The 26,562-nt window shown below is 40.7% G+C and overlaps 1 protein-coding gene across 3 annotated transcripts in view; it reads right to left on the reverse strand.

The window, feature by feature from the left end:
* The window catches only part of LOC127580841 (ladinin-1-like), a 100,607-nt gene extending 76,638 nt beyond the window's left edge, over nucleotides 1-23,969 (reverse strand). For all 3 annotated transcript variants that reach the window (XM_052034779.1, XM_052034776.1, XM_052034775.1), the window contains exons 1-2: nucleotides 23,854-23,969; nucleotides 23,684-23,770 (exon numbers count right to left, since the gene is read on the reverse strand). In XM_052034779.1, the coding sequence (XP_051890739.1) occupies nucleotides 23,684-23,770; nucleotides 23,854-23,876 (110 nt within the window). In that variant the 5' untranslated portion in view covers nucleotides 23,877-23,969. The remainder of the gene's footprint in view (nucleotides 1-23,683; nucleotides 23,771-23,853) is intronic.
* Nucleotides 23,970-26,562: the final 2,593 nt, after the last annotated feature.

Raw genomic sequence — 26,562 nt, forward strand, 5'->3', positions numbered from 1 at the left:
GTGTGCTAAATACATGACAGAGAAGGAACTGCCCATTAATAGGACAACCATTGCTGAGATTGGGGCTGGGGCAAGCCAGAAACTATTGAACGTGATAGTATCCTCACATTCAATGTTCTTTATCCCATTTGTTCTCCACAACCCACAGTATCTTCTGACTTTCCAGTTACAGACAGTGTAAACAAGTGCCATCAACTTCCCCCACCCCTCTCTCTGCTAGGCAACACAGCACAGTGGGACCATTCTTAGATAACAATGTACTGTATTCTGGCCAGGGAAAATAAAGTGATGTTAAGGACAAACCATAACCCAATTTCGCACTTCCAGACAGTGGTTGAAATCTGGAAGGGACTTCCTGAGAGGGCGATTGATGCAAATGCTTTTACAACATTTAAGAATAATTAATACACCGTGACATGCAAGTATATGGGCTAAGTCCTGGAAAATAGTCTTGATAAGTGCTCAATGATCTGTGGAACTGGTTTCCATGCTGTATGGCGTTATGACTCTATGACTTGTTGACATCGGTTTAGATAAAACTGTTCCATGTAATTTAAAGGTTAACGGAGCGAGGATCTGCACATGATCTGTGGACTGCGACCAGGACAAATGATAACGCTGATTCCAATTCACCAGAGAGCAAGGTCACATACAAGTTCTACTTCTGAGCAAGCAGGTGAGGTTTTGGTAGGAAAAACCACTGAAGATAATACTAGGTATGCACAGTAAAATGCCTGGTGAACTGGCAGTAAGTTTATGTCAATGTCAAGGAGTATAGAGCACTTAGCTTATCACAAGGCTTTGCACATTGCTTGAAACACATCCTTTGCAGCACAAAAATGGTATGTAGCATCATTTGGACATATGTGGACATGACTGTGGTGAAATGCAAGATGACTGATTTGGTTGGTTCCAGTGCAGAAACAGTAACCAGCTAGTACTGTGGTTGTGTACTTTTACCACTATGACTGTGGACTACAGTGTGTCAAGGATGTGGGAAGGCATCACTGCTGTTCAGTCATCTGCCCCCAACCAGACTAATGGGATTGCTGAATTGATATCGTGGGGCAATGATCATAGTTCCCCAGAGAACAAAGCTTTTATCCTTTCTCAGGAAGACAGCTATCACCTTCCAATGCTTGCCACTTCCTTCAGTACATGTGTTTTTGCCTGACAGTAAGACAGCCAAAACTCACACCACTCATTCCAAGATAGTCCAATGCTGACAGTCTATGTGATATGGAATTCTCCAACTTTGGAGAACTTGGTCTTTCCTTCTGTTTGAAGCAGGACGGCCATTTTGCCCGCATTCCGTCTTTCCCCAGGCAGCTTCCAGTCGGATAGACTCTACTTTACAACATTAGCAACACATTGTACAAAGGAGTTTCACTGCACCTTAACAGACATGTCATTTCACCGTATCAAGAGAAATTTCCTTTGTCTTTCCCACTGCCCATTCCTACCTTCTCTGCTATCTAAACTAACTTGTTTCTCTTTTTCTCAGTTCTGATAAAGGGTCTCAGACCTGAAACGTTAACTGTTTGTTTCCACAGATGCTGCTTGACCTGTAGCATTCCAGCATTTTCTGTTTTATTCTACATGATTGGTTATGGAGGCCAACTGCAGTTCCCACTGAAAGTCAGCAACCTTCCACTTTGCTGCAACCAACAGGGTAGCATTGTAAAGGGGCGGCACAGTGACATGGCAGGTAGTGCTCCAGTGACCCAGATTCGTTATTGGCTTCCAGTGCTGTCTGTGTGGAGCTTACACGTTCTCCATGTGACTGCATGGGTTTCATCTGCGAGCTCCAGTTTCTTCCTTCGTCCCAAAAGACATTGGTATTGATTTATTGTTGTCACTTGTACCGAGGTACAGTGAAAAACTTGTCTTGCATACCATTCGTACAGATCAATTCATTACAGTGCATTGAGGTAGTACAGGGTAAAAACAATAACAGAATACAGAGTAAAGTGTCACAGCTACTAGGAAGTGCATTGCAGGTAGACAATAAGGTGCAAAGTCAAACAAGGTAGACATGCCAATTGGTAGGATAATTAGGTGCTATCAAGTCTGCCTTAGTGTAGGTGAGTGGTAGGAAAACCAGGATGGAGTTGATCGACATGTGGGAGAGAATAGATTACTGGAAAGTAATTGGGAGAATGAGATTGATCGGAGAGCCAGCATTGAATCCATGGGCTCACTGCCCTCCTTCTATATCGTAATGAAATATTAGAAACAAATGGCCAGAAATTCATCCTTAGTTAATGACACACATATGTATTGTCACAATAATGTGGCACAATCTGCCACCAAAATAAAGTTCCATTAAATTCAATGGAAATAAATTTCCGAAGCCAAGGAGAATGGATCAGCAACCAAGGATGGGCTTTGAGAGAATAATATTTAAATTGTGTTCACTTTTATTTTTACATTGAGGCCTGGGAGAGGTTTCGATGTTCAGCAAAAGAGAGAAGGCAAGGTGTGTTACTCTTGATGAATTAAAGTCATATCTACTGGCATTACAGGCGAATGAGTTGTTAACGGAATATCTATCCAGAAAGGGGCTGCTCAAGTTACTTTCTCCTTTTCTCCTCCTCCTTCTCCTCAAATCCTCTCCATCTGGCTGTAACAAATACATTCTACTCTTGACGGCAAGACCACAAAGCTGCAGCAAACCACCACAATTCTTTGATACCTACTCTGATCTACAATGCGATGCTCTTCCCAAGCAGATGAGACACTGAAAGCATTGTTTCACCACATTTTTGGACTGCTGTGCACGCAATGAGTTGTTCATACAATGAAGGCCCAGATGCCACATTCCTGTGTCATCTTGGCCACCATTGTATGCACTGTTCATTCATCAGATCAGATCTGGCAGCTCAAACTTAGGCATCCATGAGTCACTGTGTGCCTCCAGCAGCAATAGAGTTGTATTCCACCACAAACTGTAATCCCATTTCCTAGCATAACTTCACATGAGCTGCATTTGCAGAATCAATGTGGTAGTAATGGTGGCAAACATTGCCCAGCTGGGTGTAGTGTCCTTTATGCATTCACATTATCTGCACAGAAGGGAATGATTCTAAGCTTCACTTTGTTTATCAATCAAGTTTCCTCCTTGTTTCAGTTTGAAATGCATAGAGCTGAATGCTTCAGAGTTGAATATCCAGGCCCTGGTATTTTGGCAGTTATAACCTTGGTAATTGGATATCAGGAAAGATATATGTAATACACATGTCAGAATATTTCTACTTTTCATAATTCACACTGCATGTGACCTCACTTTGCCTTGAAGTAAGTTGAAGAATTTAAGGTCAAGCCAAACACATAGCTAGGTGTGAAGTGATTATGAGTTCCTCTGTGAGTCGCTGGAATGAATTTACATGTATAGATTAAATTACCACTACCATTGTGAAGGCTGATGAAATACCCCTTGAGTAAGTGTCCTGTCAAAACTTTGGCTGACACCTGCATCATAAAACCTGTTTTATTACTTATTCATCAGATTTGAAACTACCATTTCTGGTTTCCAGTTCCCCACCTTTAGTCAATATTCAGAATAGTCAATTCCCATCAGCACCATTTACAAGCATAACAATTATGAGTTAATTGTTGGATTACTTCCGTAGCTGATCTTGCAACTATCAATGTTTTTGATCATTTCTTAAGTGTTGTTTTGGAACAGATCACAGGAACTGAAAAATGTCTACCATATGAAATACTATGTTGAAGGAAGTTGCATCCAGCAATTGGATAGGGAGGGAGGAGACCCGCTGGAATTCCAGAATTTCCTCTGGGAATTAAATACAATTTGAAGATTGAAGGGAGTTCCACCAAAGTAGGACAAACCATCAGAAGGGATTGTAGGTGTGGGCGGAAGAGGGGGAAAGTGGACGAAGCGGAGGGGAGGCTAAAACATAGGTGTAATTTCCTAAGGATATACCCACCATTGAGGGAGTGCAACGAGAGTTCACCAGACTGAGTCTTGGAATAGCAGGATTGTCAGATGAGGAGAGATTAGATAGACTGGGCTTGTATGGAAGAATGAGAGAACATTCTAATTACTGATTCAGAAATAACTGCAATGGAAATTGTTGTAAACACTTGAAGTTAGTAACCAATCAAATATTCTTGTTAAACATTTGATAGCAATGAGTTGTGAAAGAGCTGCAACAATGGTGGTATTCTCAATTAAAGTATAAGGTGAACAGGAACAGTTAAGTATCAGGATAATAAATGAAGGGAACTAATGGGCATTTGAACTAGAATAGGATTTCAAAGCACACTGTATGGACGTTTGTAAGATTTTAAATCAAAATTCATGTACCCATTCATCTGTTAATTTTCCATGTCCCCTTTTCTTCAAATTGTTGGTACACATTTAAATGTATAACTCTGCAGATTTTGTAATATTTTTTTTCCCCACAGATAGTCCCCCTTCTGAAGACATTGGCTGGAAAGGTTACAGTGGGGGCAATGAACACTCACCATTAAGGAACACTCAATATCGGACATTAAATTTCTGATGGATGCAAATGCACGAATAACAATGGAAAGGTTGTGTCCAAACATCTCTGCTCTTTTACTGAAGGTTCAGCATTGAAATAAATGGAACAATGCAAACTTTCAGTACTTATCTCATAGATGTACACTGAGCTCATCCAAAAAGTTTGGTGCTTATTCATTCTTGTGTAAGTTAATTCTTAGCAGTGGTAAGAATTCATTACTATCTCTTTGGTGCTGAAAATCTTTACAAGAGTGGAGATCTGTACCTTCAGATTTTAATTGTGATTGCATTTTTTAAGTTTGACAATAACTGGAGAGAATCATTCATTTGTTAATAACAAAATCTTGGCCAATGATTTCTAGGCTGGCGAGCAGTCCCCTGGGTAATGGATCAAAAAGGATCTCTTTCAAATATAGGTTTATAGACATGTTTATTGTGTTCAACTTATTTAAAACACACAGTGTACAGTTTTGGAATGTTTCATGACCACAGTTATCCCATGACATGAATGTTCAAATGATTTTTGGAACTTGGAAGTCTGTGGATTGAATGATGCATCAAAGACACCTCTCCTAATGACCAGCTAACTTGGAGATGTTGCTTTTCATTTTTGTTTTTCATTTTGATGTTTAATATAAACAAATAAAGATGAGGAGGAGAAATCTATCAATATTAAGCCACATTCAAAATTGTAGAGCATCATAACTAAGCTTTACTAATCATTTTAAAATTGATCACCAGATATTACAAATGGTAATTAATCTCATTACCCAGGAAATTCTTTTGTTGGCTCCAGTTCTGCCTTCCTTACTAGGATGGAAGTGCAGAGGAAGCCCTAGTAATGCATACAGAGTGAGAGCAGATTAAAAAAATGTCCTGCCGATTGTAACTACATTTTTACTGTACAGTGAGGAGTGTGTAACAATTGCATGTACTGAAGTAACTATAAAACTGCAAAGCAGAATATTACCTATACTGTGTGAGACTAATGAGTGCTAGTGGTTAGAGAGATCTTGGTATCCTTGAACAAAGACACAGAATGTTAATATGCAGGTACAGCAGGCAATTAAGAAGACAAATGGTATGTTGGTATTTGTTGCAAAGGGGATGGAGTGTACAAGAGTAGGTAAGTTTTATTAGAATTGCCAAAGATTTTGGAGAGCCCACACCAGAGCCTTGAGTATGATGTATGGAGGCATACAGATAAGGTTTACTGATGTGATTCAAAGAATAAAATAGTTATCTTACAAGGATATATTAAGCAGCAAGTGGAAAAGATTCCTGCAGTCTAACTTATCTATACCCCCTCATAATTTTAAGTACTTTAATTGTGTCCCCTCTCAACCTCCTCTGCTCCAGGAAAAACAGAAGAGACTCCCCAGTCTCTCCTCCTAACTAAAATGTTCCACCCCAGTCAATACTCTGGTGAATCTCCTCTGAACCTCCTCCAGTGCTGTCAAATCCTTCCTATTATGTAGTGACCAGAACTGCAAACAGTACTTCAGCTGAGGTCTGACCAATGTTCTCTAAAGTTGCAGCATAACCTCCATGCTCTTATGTTCAATGCCCCAACTTATGAAGGTCCACATCCTATATGCCTTCTTAACCATGTAATCTACCTGCACTGACACCTCAAGAACCTTTGGACTTGCAAACCAAGGTGCCTCTGTTATTCAATCTTCACAAGAACCTGACCCAAGTTCTAGCCTCATTAGTACTCCCAAAATGCATCACCTCACACTTATTTGTATTAAATCCATCTGCCCTTTCTCAGGCCATTTCAACAACACATCGATATCACCCAGTGCCTGCCTGTCTGCTACACTGTCAACAACTCCACCAATCTTGGAGAATCTCTGAACTTACTGATCATGCCACCTACATCCACATCCAAATCATTCACATATATTACAAACACCAATCCCCATGGAACACCACTAGTCACAGACATCCAATCACAAAAATCATCCTGTGTCATCACCCTCTGTCTCCTAATGCCAAGCCAATTTTGGATCCAATTTTCCAACTTTCCCTGGATCCCAGTCAGGATCTTCCCTTGACAAACCCATGCTGGCTATCCCTAATTAGTCCCTGCCTTTCCAAGTCATCATTAATCCTGTTCATCAGAACTTTTTTCCCCCAATAATGTCCCTGCTACTGATGTTAGGCTCATAGATCTATAATTGCCAGGCTTTTCTCTGCTACCTTGAAAAGGGAGACACATTTGCCGTCATCTGGTACTTTACTTGGGGGTCGGCAAAGATTTAAAAATCTCAGTCAGAGCCCAGAAATCTCTTCCCTGCCTCCCATAGCAGCATGGGATAAAGTTCATCTGGCCCTGGGGATTTATCCACCTTTGAGCCCACTAAGGCATTTGAGTACTTCTTTATTTATGGAGACTTGCACTTGAATTTCACCTTCCCCTTCACTGAGTTCTGCAATTACAAAGTGAGTTTCCTTTGTGAATAGTGATGAAAAGTATTCATTTAAGACCTCACCTATCCCTTTTGGCTCTATGTGCAGATTGCCCCTGTTGTCCTTTATGGGCCTACTCTTTCCCTGGTATTCTTTTATCCTTAATATACTTATAACACACTTCTGGATTTACCTTAATCCTGTCTGCCAGTTAGATTTCATGACCCCTCTTTGCCTTTCTAATTTCTTTAAGATCTCCCTACATTTTTTATACTCTTAATGGGCCTCACCCATCTTCAGTTTTCTATACCTGCTATATGCCTCCTTTTTTCTCTTTATCCAATCCCCAATAGCCCTCAACATCCAGGGTTCCCTGTATGTGTTACCCTTGGCTTTCACTCTTACAGGGACATATTAGCCCTGAACTTCTGTTATTTCTCCTTTGAATGCTCCCAGCCTACCTTTACCAGTTCCTGTCTTACTTTAATGAACTTGGTCCCCACCCCACCCCCCAACTTAAGACTTTATTCCTAGTCTACCCCTATCTTTTTCCACGACCACTTTGAAATATGTGAAGTTATGGTCACTCTCCAAAATACTCCCCACTGACACTCCCCCTGCCTGAACGGTTACATTCCCCAAGACAAGGTGCTCCTTCCCTCATTGGTCTAACTACATCCTGTGTCTAAAAGCTCTTCTGGACATGCTTCCAATTTTCATCTGTCCCTATTATTCTGAATTGCTGATGACTGAGGTTCAGAAATTTAGTATCTAAAAGTGAAATGTGATTTAAATATGAAACAGAACAAAGAAGTGATATGCAAACATAAACACAATAACACCTGATTTGTATTTACCAATAAACACCAGAAAGTAATCCATCAATCAGGGCACAATCATTGAGTCGTTCAGTAATGCCAGTATAGTTGTTGAAGGAACAATCATAACAACCATTCTTTCAATGCACCTCCTATACAAATAAAGAAAACATGGAGGCAAGAGAAAACAATTCCACCACTCTCTCTCCTCCCATCCAATCACAGTGAAGTTGCGTAATCATTGAAATACAAAAGAAAATTAACCTGATGAAAAAAGTGAGACAAAGTTATCACTTCAGGTCAATGTATTTGCTCTTGCCACAGATGCTGCCTGACCTGCTGAGTGTTAGCAGTATTTTATGCTGAACGTCTGAAATAAAAGCACATGCAGTCTTTTTTTAATTTTCTTATCAAAAAAATCTAATAATTGAGCTATACTACCAAGCATATAAAGCGAGTAGAATATTGATTACAATTAAAGTAAAACATGTCTTATATACTTCTAAAGAGAACCATGCCATAAAAAACTGCTGTAGTCTTGTGATCAAAGTGATTATATACCAGTCATAATGCTAATTCTCCAGACTGCATTCCAGCTTCTTCAAAAAGAGGAAGCTCACAGGCAAGTAATTCCAGGAATACAGGTTACCTGGAAATTCCCGAAAGTTCTTACTTCCATTGTGTTTTTTTAAAATATTTGAAAGATCATCCTGGCATATAAAGGAAAACAAAAGAAGCAATTAAACAAGCAGATTGAAATAAGAAATGGAAGAATGTAATTTTCCAAACAGAAAGCTAGATGAGGGTGAACAGTTCAGAAAAGCATTCTTTATGCAGAGAAGTCTGGAAATACTTCAACACGATTTCTCTCTTTCCCAGTTCTGATCTTGGTGATATTGAAGGTTTTTTTTTTCCAGACAGAAAGTTGTTGCAGAGTTACTTTGGTGAATGGAGGGTCAACAGCATCAGAGTTATGATTATAAAAGTGTAATTATGCTTGGATTGGGAATAGCATTTCTCTAAAGGGTACGTTCTGAGCGAAATACAGTTCAAAGTGAGGAGGTGTTGTAGCAATTGAGGAGATTCAAAGAAGTGGCCAGATAGAACTTTGTTAACGTTTAAAGATTTTTTGATATTAAGGGTATCAAGGTATACAGGATTAGCACAGAAAATTGGTACCAAGGTAAAAGATCAGCCATGATTGTATTGAATGGTGGAGCAGGCACAAAGGACCAAATGGCCTATTCCTGTTTTTACCTCTTATGTTCGTAAGAACTCAGACTGAATTACTTTAATGGATTTTGAATGTTCCACTTGAGGAATCACAAGATTTTAAAATTCACCGTCAGCAAGTTTCAATCATGTTGTTTATCTGCTGGAACATAGTTTTGCTTTGATTGGGAAGTAACATTCAAGAACAACTCCATCAACTCTAAACAACAAAGTTGCTAGACGACATTCCAGTTTAATAATTGTAATGTTTTCATTAATTATGTTGAGACACAGCAGCTTAGAAATTCATCTTTACAATGCTGATAAAAACAGTCATTGGAAGTTGAAAATCATGTTGAAGCAGAACAATTTTGTTTACACTTTGAGTGCCTGTCACTAACATCTTATGCTTATTTTTGGGCAAGAATTTCATGCTTGCCTGCTCTGTTTTTCAATGCTGAAAATTTGTTACTGGCAGAATTTTCAACCGCATATGCCTGAAAAGCATCAGTTGCTGTCAATTACAGAACGACCAGCTTTGAGTAATATAGAGAGCTCTGAAACAATATAACGCAAGGGGCCAATCACACTATACCTGCGTTCATCGCTAGACCGCTACACACCACTCCACATACTCACAGCTTACTCTGTATGTTGCTCACACAGGATGGAACCTTTTATGTTGAACCATTTTACTGCAAGCACAAATAACTTACAATGGGCATCTGTCTAGAACCACACTCTTCTTCATGGATGACATAGACCTGCAAGAGACACTTCCCAGGTACTACAAGCACCCGGGGGATCTGCAGGAGCGTAGATGGGTTCAGCATTAAAGACCTTATTTACGAAGCTTCACAAGGAGTCAGAAATAAATAACAGCATCTGCAGTTTTGTTTTGATTTTCATTCACAGGGCGCCAAGCTCTTCCCTTGACTTCTCAGAGGAGGAATGTCTACAGGTCATGCTTCCAATAGGTGGTCAGCACTGAGACCTCACAAAACCTCAAGTACTAGCTCACACAGGTGCCCGAATTTCTGTCTGGCCAAAGTCAAGGTCACCTTCACTTTCAACTTAGTCTCAGGATCATCCCAGTCTGCATCTGCAATTAAATGGTACGCATTGTGGTTTGGTGCTCATCACTGCAGGAGGCAGTTCATGGACTTGCTCCGCTCCAGAAGGAGACTCCATCTGCTTCCCCTTCAGCCCACTGTAGGGGGCAGGCTGGGCATGGGCATTCGTTGCCTTTGAAGGCTTCCCTAAAGTGCAGGCACTCACTCACTGAACACATGCAGCCATTCACAGCCCACAGTTACCCATTGACAAAGAGGAAGTGGATTCTCTCAACCCTTGGTTAGCAGAGAACCAGAGGACCTTTCTAATGGTCAATGCTGGTAGCTCCCATAACTCATTCATTCTAAGCCAGACCCAGCTGCTGCCCATTTCAGAGGCCACACTGCCCCCAGGGATGGATTTAAGGGAACAAGGCACACCCCTTGCTCCTTACTGCCCACTCAGTCAGAGCTCCAAACACACCCAGCTGAGCAATGGCAGCTGTGCCACTGCCTGGAGTTAGTGGGAACCACAGCAGAATACTGAACATGTGATCTCACTGTCTGCACCATTCTGGTGGTACTCTGCAGTGCTCAGCAGACAGCGTCTCTTACACTGCTCTAGTCTTCTATGCACAGTGTAATTAATCAGATGAGATTAGCCATTGAGTGCCGAAATGGAGCAAGGGAAGGGCCAGTATCAAAGCCATGGAGCACCAGGGTGAAGACCCTCATTAGAAAGGTCAGAAGAAATGGAGGAAGAGGGAATAATGATGATGAGCCACTCAGTCCAGTTCCTCAACACCAGGGCACATGTGCCATGTTTCCTTTAAGAGTACACTTTTCTGGACGTGGTGAAGCAGCATTTGATCCTGAAAAGGCTCTGATAAGCCCCATTACATCCACATCCTACTGTACACTCACTATAAAATGACTCACACATACGGTAATTCAAGCTATTACAGTATCTCATGATCAGTAATCAGTCTATGTAATACAAACAATAACTGCAACCATTCTGCAACTATAAATTATTTCCAGGAAGTTCCTTATCTTCAGATAAGTACAGACTTTCTCATCTATAAATAGCAGGATGAAACAATCACTTCATTTCTCATCCTCAGCGTTACGTTGCAACAAGAGCTTCAGTGAAACAGTGTAAGAAGCCAACGAAGTTCAATGTAAGCTCAACAAATTGTTCCAACAAAGCTCAACATAGAACAAGCAATAACGTCCCATCTTCTGACTTGGATTGGAGCCTCTGGACTGAACATTGAATTCAACATTTTCAAACAAACGGCCATTCCACTCTTGGATCTTGTATTCCTAACAATAATTCTTTTTCACTTCTGCTTATTTCCGATATTATTTATCTCCTATTTATACACTCTCCAGGCATGCCTATACTGCCCTGCTTCAGCTGGTACCACCACCACTTGTGTATTAAATCTCCACCCCATCACTAATGTTTTTATTCTTTCCATCATTTCTCTGTAATTTCAACTTGTTTCATTTCTAACTTTTCCCAGATATGACAAAAGGTCATTGACCTGAACATTAATTCTATTTTTCTCCCGTCTTTCTTGTGTCTCCAACATCTTCTGTTTGTTTTATTTTAGATTTGCAGCACTACAGTATTTTTCTGCTAAATATCTATTCAGCTTAGAATGCTAACATAATAGGTTGACAATCAGTTTCACAAAGCCTCTGTAAATGGAACACAATACTGCATCTAAGCAACAACATGTTTCAAACAGAAATAATCAATTTCTAGTAGGGTTAGCAATACTGTGTCCCAAGAATAAGGAACTGGTTGCATTTATGCAGTGTTTCACTCACCTGTATCTCTATTCCCAATGTCCAACAATTATATCCATAACTATTGATATTCATGGCCTTTTCTAATTGCAATTTGCTTGGAACAACCTGGGTTCCTGCTTGTGGTCCTCTGCCAATCTCCCAATTCCCCAGCAATATTTGCCAGAGATCTTGATGTACCACTGTACTCCTCAAAGTGCTCAGTGGACCAATGCTGTCTGCCAACCCTTCCTCTGGTGGATGACCAGCAACCATCAGTTTTATCAGTACCCTTTGTTGAAAGGTGAGAGACATATCCGTGCCCATTTTGTGGAAGCAGATTTGACCTGAAACTCAGATCTCCCAATCACCATCATCTCCCTGCCTTCCTAGTCTCCAATCTCTCACTAGCCCTTCTGAATTTTAGCTTTCCCTACCAGTCCTGAATTCTAGTTCCCTCCCCATCATTCCCAATGCCCTGTCTCCCTGCAGTCTTCCAAATCTCCAATTCCTCCCCAGCCATACTGGTCTGCAGTGTTTCCCCGCCTATATGAATCTCTAACCTTTCCCCATGTCTCCCACTATTTAATACCTCTCCTCTTCTCCCAAGTTCCAGTCTCCCCAAATCTTTCAATTTCTAGCCACACTGGTCTCCAATCTCGTCCCACCAATCCTAATCTCTCACCTCTACCCACCACTCATTAACCAGTCTCTCTCCTGCTCTTCTGAGCTGCTGTCTCTCCCCAATCTCTCAATTTCGAGTCACTCCCAGCCCTCTCCAGATCCAACCTCTCACCTGGGCCCACCTCTCCCCTATTCTCCTAATTTCCAGTCTTTTCCCAATCCCTCCTGTGCTCCACTCTCTGCTCAGCCCCCCAGCCTTCCCCCAGCTCTCCCAATCTCTTTCCACCCCTCCCAACTTCCACTCCTTCTTTGCCCTCTGTATCCCCATCCTCTCCTACCCTCCTGATCTCCATCTCTCCCCAGCTTCTCCTCTCAGCCAAACACTGGGTGAGCTCTACCATTCCAGATGGGCCTGATCCGACCACATGGGTGACCAGAAGTAAAACAGATCTATTCAGCATGAGTATCAGTAGCAGAGCAGGGAGGATTAGAGGTTCAGGCTGGTGGTCATGGAAGTATCTTGCTTAGACTGCATGTAATAATAATGACAATAATAATTGAGAAAACGGGGTCCTACACCAGTGGTTTTCAACCTTTTTCACCCCAAGAACATGTCCTTGTTAGATGGCAGACCCCCAAAGCCCACAAAATCAAACAATCCATAATTCATGCATACAACACTTAAATTACTGCCCATAGGCCCTATTGAAATAGTGACTACTTCAATCACCGATAATTACCAGCGGTGTCTCAGTGTTCAGTTCAATGTGAAGGTTGTGCCTGTTTTGCACTGCAGTGTTTGTCAAAACGTGGTGGTATGTGCGACAAACACACGTGTATGTCATCCTCAATATTCAGTCTTGATCTGTATTTGGTTTTCATGGCAGTGTCTGCAGAAAATGCTATTTCGCACAAGTGAGTAGTTGCAAATGGTAACAGAACATCGACGGCTTTGCCGGACAGCAGTGAATACTCCTGGGAATATGCTATCCAGAACGACAACAGTGACATTCGGTTGAACTGCAAGCGCAAAGTCCTGTCAGATGACAGTTCAGCCAATTCTTCTTGTTCACATCCAGTTAAATCAGTAAGCATGCATTCAAACGGATTTCGAATCCAATCAAACACGCTTGTGTCATCGTCGCCGAAATACTCATGGAAATAATGTGACAGCTGTTGAATATGGTTCAAAACAGTGCTCTCAATGGCCTCTGTTTTAGTCTCGTTCACTGTCAGAAAGTCAGCCAGCAACGGAAACATATCATAGACACCTTGCTCACGTCTTCACTTCCAGATACGGGGTTTTTCTGGAAGGCATTGACTTTGTCATGCATTTTCAGAACATTTGAGCCAGGTCCTTGCAATGATAAATTTAAGCTGTTCAAAATGTTGAAAATATCTGCAAGATAAGTTAATCTGGCAACCCACATCTCATCTGTCAAGAACTGTACCAATGATCCGTTATGCTCATTTAGAAAAATGAGCAGTTCATCTCGCAATTCATATACACGCTGCACAACGCAGCCTCGTGACAGCCATATGACTTCTGTATGTAGCAACAAATGCTTATGCTCAGCTTCCATTTCACAGCATACGTTTTCAAACAAACAATGATTGAGCGGTCTGGCTTTGGTAAAGTTAACGATTTTAATGTACATGGAAAACACATCCGCAAGATTTTCATCCATATCCTTTGCAGCCAAAGCCTTACAGTGAATCATGCAGTGGGTTGCTGCTACAGGAGGAGCTACTTCTTTCACTCGTGCGACGAGACCCAACTTCCGTCCTGTCATTGCGGCAGCACCATCCGTGCATACTCCAATACACTGCGTCCATGCCAATTGTACAAAAAAAGTGTCAAGCACACAAAAAAGTTCTTCACCAGTTGTATGCCCTGGGAATGCCTTGCAAAACAAAAAGTCTTCCAAAGCCTCTCCTTCCCAGCAATATTGAACATAAACCAACAACTACGCAGCACTGGCAACATCAGTACTTTCATCGAGCTGAATCGCAGATCTGACTTGCTGAAGACGTGCTGTCAGTTGGCTCTGTACATCTTCCGCCATATCGCCAATTCTTCTGCTTACTGTGTTATCAGACAGTGGAATGGCTTTCAGTTTTTGACTGGATTCTTTTCCCCGTACAACTTCGCACATATCTACTGCTGCAGGCAGTATAAGCTCTTCTCCAATTGTGTGGGGCTTTCTGGAACGTGCCATTCGTAATGCTACCAAATATGATGCGCGAAGAGCCTTCTCATTTACAGCGGCGCAGGCTGTCGTTTTGCCTTTCTGCTTGAGGTACAGCTCCTTTTGCCGCTCAAAATATTCCTTCAGCTTACTGGCAATATCTGGATGCACTGTTGTCAAACAGTGCTTCAATTTCGCTGGTTTCATTGCATCGTTGGACAGTATTTGCAAACACAACACAGAGAAGTTGGTCCACATTTGTCCCCACTGCGATGAAGCCACAAGAAATGTATTCTGGATCGTACTTGCGTTGTTTTCTCTTTTGGTCACCTTTATGCCCTTCGTCATCAGAATCTTCCAGTTTCTGGTCAGCTTTTCTCTTCAGAAATCTCTCCATACTCAGCAATACACGCTGGACAGTTTAATTACTATTACTGATAAACAAAATTATCAAAACTAATCTAAAATTTACACACTTGCGCACTTTTCATTTAACAGTGACATCACTGTGGCGTAAATGCACGGTAAGTAAGCAATATTATTAAGGCACACCAATAACGTCACTCAGTCTCGCTAACACTACAGTGCACAACAGAATAGTAGTGAGTAATGAACACTACTGACTACTCTGACTACACAAATCGAATATTAAGCAGCAATTTACCAGAAGAGAACACTGTCTAAGTCTCTAAGATTGTCACCTATAACAGATAGAATAGATATGGCCGATTTTCTGAATAGTGGAAAACTGGAGCAAGCAAGTAAGCTACATCTTTGTAACAGGTCGCTTTTCCATTTTTTTCTTGGCTTGCTCGCGGACTCCCTGGCAACCCGCTGTGGACCCCCAGGGTCCGCGGACCACAGGTTGAAAACCTCTGCCCTACACTACATTTGCTCATGTCCTGCCCAGCTAGAGGGGAATACTGGCACCCCACATCAAAATCATACAGAACAGCCAAGTTTCCTTTTAAATGTGTGAAATTCCATAAGACATGAGATTCTTGAAACTCTAACCTCTATGTTTCTGTGATTCTTCCAATAAAAATGATTTTTCATGAAAAGGAAGTTCTCAAACAGGCTCAGCATGGGCTTCTGATTCAGTAAAATTCCTAATTTGAAATCAGCCTCGCATTTCCAAAGGCATCTCAGTTCACCCCTGTCCATGGGATCACATTTGTCATGGTGTCATTCTGTATGACTGTACAATTTCTTAAGACGCTCTGACGCTATAGTAGGCATAGTCACTGTGAAAACACTCACACACTTACAGGATAATTTAACGGCTACAGTATCCCATGCACAATTTTCAGTCAATGTAATAAAATCAATTATTGCCACCTTATAGCTGCAGTATGGCTGAACTCTGGATCACATTTGAATAGCCAGACTTTGAATGATTGTGTGGTTATCCAAGGAATGGACAAGCATCATACAAGAAAGAGACTTTATGCTCCCGCAGTTAGTTTCATCCATTTATGTTGTTGCTCACCTTGTGCTTTGACTGCCCAATACACCAGTTCTTTCACCTGACTAACCTGGGTTAGATAAGAGCAATGACTGAGTAATGAAAAGCAGGAGCAGAATCTACAACCAGTTCAATTAAATGGCTTCACACAAAATGAGCTGCAAATATGGAACAACATCACCTTTAATGGAACAAAATGTTTGAGTGCAAAGACAGCTTATTTAAATGATAAATGAAAATCTGCTCACTACTAGGGGCTCATGTTTTTGTGGTTTCCATACAACTTTGAAACCCACTTTTTACACTATAGTGCTATCACCATGGTTGCCACCCAACCTCCTCGTCTCTGGAATACAGATGTCCTTTCAACATGCCCATGGTGAACTTATGCCCTTAATAGACCTGCTTGATACTGCAGGGTACCAACCTGTGTGCCTGCAGTCTGGAGAAGCAGGACCTGTGTGCCTGCAGTCTGAAGGAGGAGGCTGGGACGCTCTGATGAGAATAGTGCTAAAGGACCAGTGACTCTCCTCCTGAGAGAGGACAGGAGTCTCAGTTCTCTTACTGCCAATTGCACTCTCATGAGACAGGGCATGCATCTGGTCTTTCCCAGATATCATCATAGCCTTCCTGCCAAGGCCAACACGTACACTTCCGAACCTGCCTGACTGCTCCCTGACAATTGTACTCATGCTCTGAGGAACAGCAAGTTCTGCCCCTGGGAATCAGCTTGCTGCCAGTTCAGTTAGCAGAGCTCTAGATGACCAGGACAGGGCCTTGATTGTGGCAGAAATCTGCTTCATTGTGTTTCCTTGGCATTAGCATTGCTTGGTATAAAAGAACAAATCATTCCCAGGAAGGTTCTCTTGGCTCCACGTCAGCTGCCGAGAGAATGTGGACATGGGCTCATCCAATTATAATCATCTTGGACATTGCTCCAAGCAAATTAGAGTGCCTACCCAAGAGACCCTCCAAATGCCACTCACTCATCTGACTCCTCCAGCTCAGCCCAACTGATCAAATGCAACTTCTGTCTGACTGCAACCCAGTGTGCCAGGTGTATTGCCTCATCAAAAATGACTTTCCACTATAATCTCTTCCCCTGCTGTACCTATATCTGATTTGGAGCTCTGTGACGACAGCCATACTGCTGCAATGGTGTGTTCCTTTAATGTTGCAACTACTGCCAGCATTTCCTCCTAATCTACAGATAACTCCAGTGGCTTCATGGGGCCAGCAGGTTACAGCTCCGAGCTTTCCCCCCCTACCTCTGAGAAAAGCCTACTCCCTTTTGATATTTGTCTGGGAATGGTTTCTGAGATCATGGTGCCTCTATTAAAGATTCATTTTGGATTGTGTGCAATCACATATATGTGTGGATGTAAGACCCAGTGATGTGGTACTGTCTCCTTAACATGGTGTGCTGGATTGTGACATGGGCATGCTGCATATATAAACCTCTGTCTCTGTTGGGGTGGCCGCTTATCCAAGTTCAGCTCACTTTTAGGTGCAATTCCAGTGAGTAAAAACAGCTTTACCAGTGTGCTAAGGTACAGTTAAATCAAATCCAGGTGATCAAGGATAGATTTTGCTTCTGATGATGCCTCGGACCAGAGGTGAAGTAAACCAATATAAGCCAATGTGGTACACCAGAAAGAAAGTGGCCAACATTATATCCATGCCCATAAGAAATTTATATGGCCGTATTGGTGAGAAATTTCAGTTACCTTCACCCCTAACGAGGGCTCACCTCCCCAGCACCCATCAGCTCTGGCACTCCCTCCTCTATAGAAGTCAACCTATTGTGCTGAGGTGTGTCCCCTCTGTTCTGGACTGCCATGTACCTGTTCTTAACGACCTTTGCCTAAAATGGAGAACAACTGGGAGAGGTGGTTGAGTAGACATGATCTTCTGGCTTTCTTGAATTATTTTGTGGAATAGTCATGGGAGTGCTTTCAACACTGTAGATATCGGGTGATAGATGGTGTGAAGAAATTGCTGTGTGAGTTCTCCAGCTGAATATCCCAGGTACAGCGTGGAATTGTTCTGTACTACAGCAAGAAATTGGTCAAGCAATTTTTCATACTGAGTTTTGAATATCCTGGCAGTATTTGCTTCTTAAGAGCTTGACTTACCTCTTAGCTGCTTCATTTGAAGTTAAACAAAGTGCAGGAACAAGTTTATGAAATGGAATGATATCAACCATAAACTTTATGAACAGAGCATCTCAAAACCAGGGGCTATTATCAGAAACAATCTCTTCAGGTAAGCCACAACTAGCACTGATGGACTCATCTATAATACATTCAGTAATGGCACATGAACCCATGTGTTTTTCATTTCAATCCACTCTGAGTGACTATCAGGAAAGTGACATTTGTTTGTTTATAAAATCACAAGTACTTTAATGTATTCTGTAAAGGTCAAAAAGGCCATGACCATGACTGCAAATGAAATTTTGGTGCCAATTTTTAAAAAAAATTTTGGCAAATACATTTTTTTAAAAAATCATTTGCCATTATTTTTTGGCAAATGATTTAAAGTCACTGATCAGAGAGGATTAATAAACAAAGATTCTCACACTTGCTTTAATCCTTACTATTCCTTATATGCTTGATGTGAAGTTCAGCCAAAATATTTCCTAAGTAGCAGGTACTACTACTCCGTGACCCCACTTGATGCAAGCCTCCTCCTCAGAAAACTTATTGTGGAATGGTTTTAGTTCTTCATTTCGTCCAATTCTGTCCATCCTTTCAACACCTATTCACGGAGCCTTTCTGTATCTTGTCTGTGATTTCAGACATAGTCACTGGAAAATTCTCAACTGCATTTGATGTTTTGATCGCACAGAATTTTCATGCCATCTTGTGTCTGACCATCTGCAGTGACCATCTGCTTGGAATTCTAATGTACAGTAGTCTAGTCATATGACGAAAGGATTACAAACCTTCGTACCCTTGATGCCAACACAGCATGGCTGATTTGTCATCTAAATAATTGTTGCTTACAATCTGGGTAAAGGAACTGCAAGGTATAAGCTAATGCTAATCCAAACACCATTCCAAATACTTCCTTGTTGATTTGTGCATACTTGTGTTCACTCTTCAAGACAGTGCACACAGGAATGGAATTCTCTTATCCATCGTTCATCATTTGACTTGTTATTGTACTTGCACCATTGTATGAACAATCACATACCAACTTCAGCTCACACATAAAACAGTAATGAACAGGAAGGACTATAGTAGTTAATCTTTTCTTATATTCATAATATGCATCTATTTTGCCACCTTTATCACCAAGTAAAAGCAATGGCTTGTGCATGTTCACAAGATCTGGATAGAATTTTACTGAATATTCAACCATCGCTAGAATGATCTAAACTCTGCTATTTTTCAGATGTTAAGACATTGATGATGACTTCTACCTTTTCCTCCACTGGTTGCAAGTTATTGCCATGAACTTTCCGAACAAGGTGCACTATTTCTGATTGCAATAACAGGAATTTGCTTCACTTCAACTTCATTTCTAACCTGCTGAATATATCCTTGAAAAATCAAAAATAGATTTTCTTCTCTTACATTCATAGCAATCAACAATTCTTCTCTGTTATAGAAGCAACAAAACACCCCTTACAAGATGTTATCTATCTTGGATTGGAATATCTAGGCTGAAGACTTCATTCCACAGGATGATCTTGTTAATGAGTAGACCCCTTGTACAGATTGATGGGCATAGCTGACTATCTTTGTTGAGTCAATTGTGATTCAGAATAGGAAAATCCAGTTTTGTAAAATACCTTTGTTTCTGCTAACTCCTTGTACAGGTTTCATGAAGCGTGTAGCAGAATTTGCTCATCTGGCGCAGTTTGATTTAGTTCGACTTTGTAATCTACTTCTGACTACTCAATTTTTTCTGCCTTAAGCACAACTATTGGTGAGTCCCATTCACTCTGATCAGTTTTCACAAGGACACCATTTCACCATTTTGTTCTGGCCTATCTAGTTTCTTCTCAATTTCACTCCAGGACTGGACTCAGCTTGCAATAACCATGTTTTTCATAGGGCTGATGTGAATAGGCACAGCCAAGGTGTCCTCAACATATCAGGCAGCACAATAGTGTTGCATTTAGCACAGTGAACATCGCTACTTCCTCACAGTTCCAGAGACCTAGGTTCCATCCTGACCTTGAGTGCTGCTTGTGTGGAATTTGTGCATTTTTTTAGTGACTGCATGGGTTTCCCCAGATGCTCCCACATAACAAAGATGTGCCAGTTGGGAGGTTAAGTAGCTCCTGTAAATTGCACTTTATATAGTTGGGTGTCAGGAGAACAGAGGGTGGAGAAGTTGATGAGGGCGCAAGAATGTTAGGATTAGTGTAAATGGGTGTTCGATGGTTGGGGCAGATGCATGATCAAAGGGCTCATTTCCACTGTTTGACTCTATGACCTCCTTTACAATATGTCAAAGTGTGACTTTGAAGCATCAGTTGTAGAAATATTCTTCCAGTCTAGTCTGAGTTATCTCATTCCAGTCCTTCCCCATTAAAATTGTCCTGTTTTCATAATTCCCCACAACAATTGATGGATGAACTCCCTGTCCATTGTGTAACACTGTGCACTCCCTTTCCCTGAACATCTCTGAAAATGATGCGAGAACAATTTCAGTTTGATGGTAGCTTCCATTAACAATATCCAGTTGACCCCGCTAAAGTAAGTGTCTTGATTCATTATTAAATAGTCTGAAGCAATATCAATTCATACGAAAATGCACTAGTTGGTAATTAACAACTTCACTCAAAACTCTGTCCATTAGCTATTGTTACTGCTTGTGGGATAAATACTATACAATTCCAGATCCTCACTTTGAAGAGCCACTAACTTTGTTTTTGTTATTGCTTGGATCACCAGTCTATTGAAATATGAGCTCTTTTTGGTAACTAAAACATTTGGCTGTCCTAAGCTGACAAGGATGTGATGAGTGTCGGCCATCCCACTGGCTAAGTTGGTCTCATTAGTACACTTTGTGGCCTTAGACTTGGCTACAGTTCTGCGACTGTGTACTGCATCCACACCAGATGCTTGTGTCAGATGGAATTTGCTGGCATTCTTCAATCCCATTTCCATAGAAGGCTGACATGCGAGTCCAAACATCAGGTTTCATATATTCAAAATCGTTGAATGAATTTGCTTATCTACCAGTCAACACACAAACCTGTTTGGTAAGACACAAATCAAAGAGACACCAGAATTGAAATTCAAAGTTCTTTCATTAAAAAAAATGTACTCATTAATTATCTACCCTGCTTCTCGCTCTTGTCCCATATTTATAGCATTTAGCCATTCTAACTGTTGTGGATTAAGGTAATTTTGCAATTTCTACACATCTTTAAACATGACATCTTTCACATTGCATAGCATGAGAAGATTCCTTAGCATATCAAATGCTTCTGATCCATTCTCAGTCAGGAGTCTTGTTTTTTTACACACACACACACACACAAACACACGCATATTGCATGGTTTGAGCCCTTCCATTATCACTTTCTCCTTCAGCCTCAATGCTATCTTTCATATTAAAACGTGTCTATTTGTGTGATTTACGAACTATAGCTTTTGAGCCCAGTCATCCATGCCTACACTTTCAGTTTAACCATTTGGGCAGCCAAATTGACCCACTCTTATTCAACAATAACAAGGTTAACTTGGTACATGCAATAATCAGATGGTAAGCCAACACCATTTGGCACTGGATAGTGCACACAGAGGCTGCAATAAATGACACTTTGAGAATCATCACACGAAAGCATCACTAAAGATCAGTTTGTGGGCAGTAAACACATCAAAAATTGTTGGTGCCAGAAGTTTGGCGACACTTGCGGGCTGCCCCCAGAACACTCTTACGCAAAAGATGCACTTCATTGTGTGTTTCGATGTACATGTGACTAACAAAGATATCATATCTTATATAAAAAAAACTTGCCAAGCAAGAGTCAACAATCCCAAACAAAAACCACCATCCTCGATGTCAATGAGTAATGTTGCAGCAAGTACATTGCGATACAACATATACATATCCAAAGAAGCAGAGGTTTACTTTGCAAGGCACCACGCAGGCTATTTATATGTCAAGCATCTAAACTATTGATGCAAACTGAATGTCTGTGACAATGTTACATTGTTGCAAAGCAGGCATAGCTGCCCAATCAGGATCAGAATATGAACATACATATGGATACAGAGAAAACAGCACATTCTATGCTTGAAGATGCATTACGGTGGTACCCCTGTAAAAGCTAATACAATTTATGGGCTGGAAATTCTTCAGTACCTGGCAATACTTATTTAAATGACCTGTGCAAGGGCCTGATATTGGTATGGTGCAAGACCCCTCAACTGTGAAATTCAAGTGGTCTTGGTACCTCAGGGCTCATCCACGACAGTCTGGGGCCTGTGTTATCCTTTCCAGCTTTTTGGTGATCAGTAAAAATAGAAATACAAAATTCCAATTCAATTTCTGTGACATTCGTCTTGCAGGCCACTTTCAGTCTCATACCCAATGAGTCATTATTTACATTCACCTAAGGTTGTCACAGATCTCATCAACTGTCTTAATTAAAACACATCTTTTATGACATCAGTTCAAATATGGCTGGCAAAAAAAAAGGAAACTATAGAAAAATCATTATCCTTGTGGAGTTTCTCCTGCCAGTGACATTTTGAGAAAAGCACACATTCTGTATTCACACCAACTCTATGTAAAATTTTCACCAGGAAAAAGTTCATGCCCCGTGCCCAATATCATCTTTACCCAATATGGGGTCATAAAGCTTACAAATGGGCTTGCGAAGATGCTTGATGATGGAATAGTAGTTTAATATTTTTACTTGGTAGGGTAACTGATTTAATGGTGGTTTTTGGCTGTTAAACAAAAGTTTTAATTTATTCCATTTATTGACAGCTTTTAACCCCCCCAAAAAAAGTTATGGTAGCACATATTTTCACGTTACCTAAATGACTTCTGGTCACAAAAGAAATTTTCATTGTTTAAATGGAATGGTGTTAAGAGAAAGATTGGGAGGCACTGCTTTATCCCATATAAACCTTATATATTTTTCCCAATATACCCACTGTGGAATGGAATCAATCAGTTCCTGTTATAAATACATCTATTCAAAGCTCTAAATATGTAATCTGATTTAGAAAGTCCATGGTTAATTTTCTTCCAACTTTCAATGACCTAATGCTGTAAATAGTTTGATCAAATATATACCCTTTAATTTATATTTAGAAATTTCAACAATTTATGGACTTTGATAACAACACTTGATTTCAAATATTGTGAGCCATTTCAATTTCATATCTTAATACAAATTTAAATGATCCACCTGAAGACACGAGTTTGCAAATTCAAGAGTTTTTTCACATCTTTGAAAGCGCTAGAATGTTTCTTCCTCCTGAATTATCATGGATTTGGATAACAGGAATTAAGTTCAGTAACATACTTTGATGTAATGCAGTTCATGTCCAAGATGTAGATTTTACCACATCAGCAAAAACTAACTGGGAAAAAATTGTTCACTGAAGTACTTTAGTCATTACCTTGTGGAGATACAATAGAACTCTCCTGTTGTGTGAAGTTCTGGTAAAGTCTTTCCCTCCACAGTTCCATTACAGTCACTCTTTAACCTGGAAGGTCATATATCTTGTTATATAATACAGCTCAAAGGTAAACATAGTTTGATGAAATTAAATTCAAAATCACTACATACTTCAGTTTAAATGTTTTCCTCATCTCACTGATTAGTTTGCTCTGTTTCTTCAGCTACCAATGAGCATTTGCATATCCAAGTGTACAATGGTGAATGCCAGAAATGAGTTGGCTGGCCAACACCACAGACAGGTTCAACAGAGACTGATCCATTTTGCAAAAGAAGGGGTGTTGTAGTTCCAGTCAATCAGGAAGGGTGGTAATTTCTGCAATGAATTAAGGCATATTGTTTATTCTTAGCGTCAATCATTATGATAAGATTTTTCCAAATATAAATACAGAAATGATTGAAAATAGTTGCAAGACTTCAAACTAGTGAACAGGGTTATTATCCCCACTGTTGGAACAGTCTCGATAGTAGGAATCCTGTAATAGCATAAGGAAAAAATACCTGCTGCAAAATTCTGATGAATGCCTTTTGCAAACAAAAAAAATGAAAAGCAAATAAACAGTGAACTATCTGTTGATAGATGAGACTTGTTAACCACTTTTCTACATTAAAGACAATTTGCATTCTGTCTATAATGTGACCAAATATAATGGCTGCACACTGCATGATTTTTTGCAATTGTGTGTTTCCTTGAAATTCATTGCAAATTTGAGAAAGAGCTAATCTTTCTCTAAAAATAAATATTCACTGGCTTGTGCTAATACATTTAGTCATGGCAAACATGCTGAGTTGTCACAGCAAGCATTGTCTGGAATGAGCAAAAACTTGGAGAGGTTCATTTAAATACAATGGGATGAATGATAATTTGTCAATGTATTGGGAGAGGTTGGGGTGAGAAGAAATCTGCCAGTGGGCAGAGACACCAAATTTCCAGCAGCACGTTTGTCTAGTCCATTTTAATGCAGTCCTCATATTAATCTATTATTTCTGGGTTTCCCAGTCAATTAGGGTTCAATAATTGATTTTTCACTTGGTGACTCACACATTTCATTCAGAGTCAGCAAGAGCAGATGGTGGAGACAGGTTCACAGAGATTTGCGTATACGAATGTTATGGGGAAAACGTGCATACAAACGTCCATTATCTCATGTTTTCTTTGCATAATAATGTATAGGGGTTAGCCATGCCCTTGCTTGTGCCACCACCAAACCACCCCCTGACTCCAACCAATGTGCAACATCCTGCAGAGATGGTAGTGAAATACCTGTGTTAGTGAACACACAGTCCCTCGGGTTCTATTCAGCTGAATCCAGATTCAGCACCTGGAAAGCCAGAGACAAACAGGAAACCTCTGCAGCAGCAACACAGTAAAGCAGGCATTCCAGACACACGATATACTTTCATGAATCGTATGATCTTGTGGGCTTTTGTAATGATGTCTTCATTCATGGAGAAAATGGCCACCTGCATGAAGCATCATGGAACACCAGTCGTACGAGTAGATGAAGTCCCTCACAGAAGGTTTGTGCAGTATGAATCCCTAGACATCCACTGGCTACCCAGTAATCTATAGTGAAGTGTTCAGCAGCTCACAAGCAGGAAACTGAGGGAGGGATATGAGGGAGATGAAGGTGAAAAGGGAAATAGATGAAGGGGCACTGATTCCACTTCTATATACAGCTCTTCTGTCCCACTTCAGTCAGTACATATACGCCGCCTGGGAACCGAATGACCCAGCCTAGTTCTGCACATGTGGAGGTAAAAAAGTCCATGCTGACCTCTCAAAGGCTCTAACACCCAAAGAATATCAGCCAAGGGCATCTCTTCCATCAAAATATGGATCTGATAAGTCCAGTTCTACCTCTGCTGTGGCCATAGGGGTTGCCTCATGGAGCTCGATGATGAGGAAGAGGGATGGTGCCTATTAACAACTGTATAGAGGTGACACATGGGTTCTATACACAATTAGAAAGTTAAATTTTAATCCTCTGACTCATATAAAAATATTTTTATGCATTTTTCTAGTCTGAAAGACTTTTGGCACTTTTTAACCTGCCTAGAATGGAGAAATCATGGATCTCTGGATGTGATTCCAATCCTCCTTGCCGGAGGTTGCAGAGGAGCACCATCAGTCTGGTGACAGAGTGCTCGATATTGTAGGCTATTTCTGGACTGATTGAGTGAACTGAAGGGCTTGATGATATGTTGTGTAGCTTTAGATATTCTGCTCTTTTAGCTGATCGTCAACATATTTGTTTTGAGGGGCAGTCATTATTTCCAGCCACCTAACCCTTAGATTTGATGGTCTTTGTAATGGAATATAAAAACCTATTTGATTCACTAATGCCGTTCAGGGAAGGAAATCTGCCATTCTTAATTGGGGCTCCAGACCAATGTGGTTGACTCTTATCTTAGTTCTGGGTCAATTAAGGATAGAGAATAATTTCTGAGCTAACCAGCGACATCAACTTTCTTTGAATAAATCATATTATAAATCTGTTGATCCCCTGTGCACATGATCTAAATGCAGAGGCTGAATTTGCTTGGCAGATGTGTTACTTCAGGAGGTGCTGAGGAATATCAGCAGATGAGGAGGCTATCACTGTATGTAGCTTCAAGCTCTTGGAGTAGGGTCTGAGGGAGAAATTCCACCAGTAGCAAAAGCCACCACCCTCAATTCTACACCTGAGGATCCTTCTGCTGGATATATACGCAGGATCAGGTGCTCATATATATGTCAGCCAGGCTACTGAAGACTACTAGAAGGGTTGGCAATTACATTAACATTTCCATCAATGAGTCTACTCAGAATGAGTGGTG

This window comes from Pristis pectinata, chromosome 20 (genome assembly GCF_009764475.1).
Source record: "Pristis pectinata isolate sPriPec2 chromosome 20, sPriPec2.1.pri, whole genome shotgun sequence".
Taxonomy (NCBI): domain Eukaryota; kingdom Metazoa; phylum Chordata; class Chondrichthyes; order Rhinopristiformes; family Pristidae; genus Pristis; species Pristis pectinata.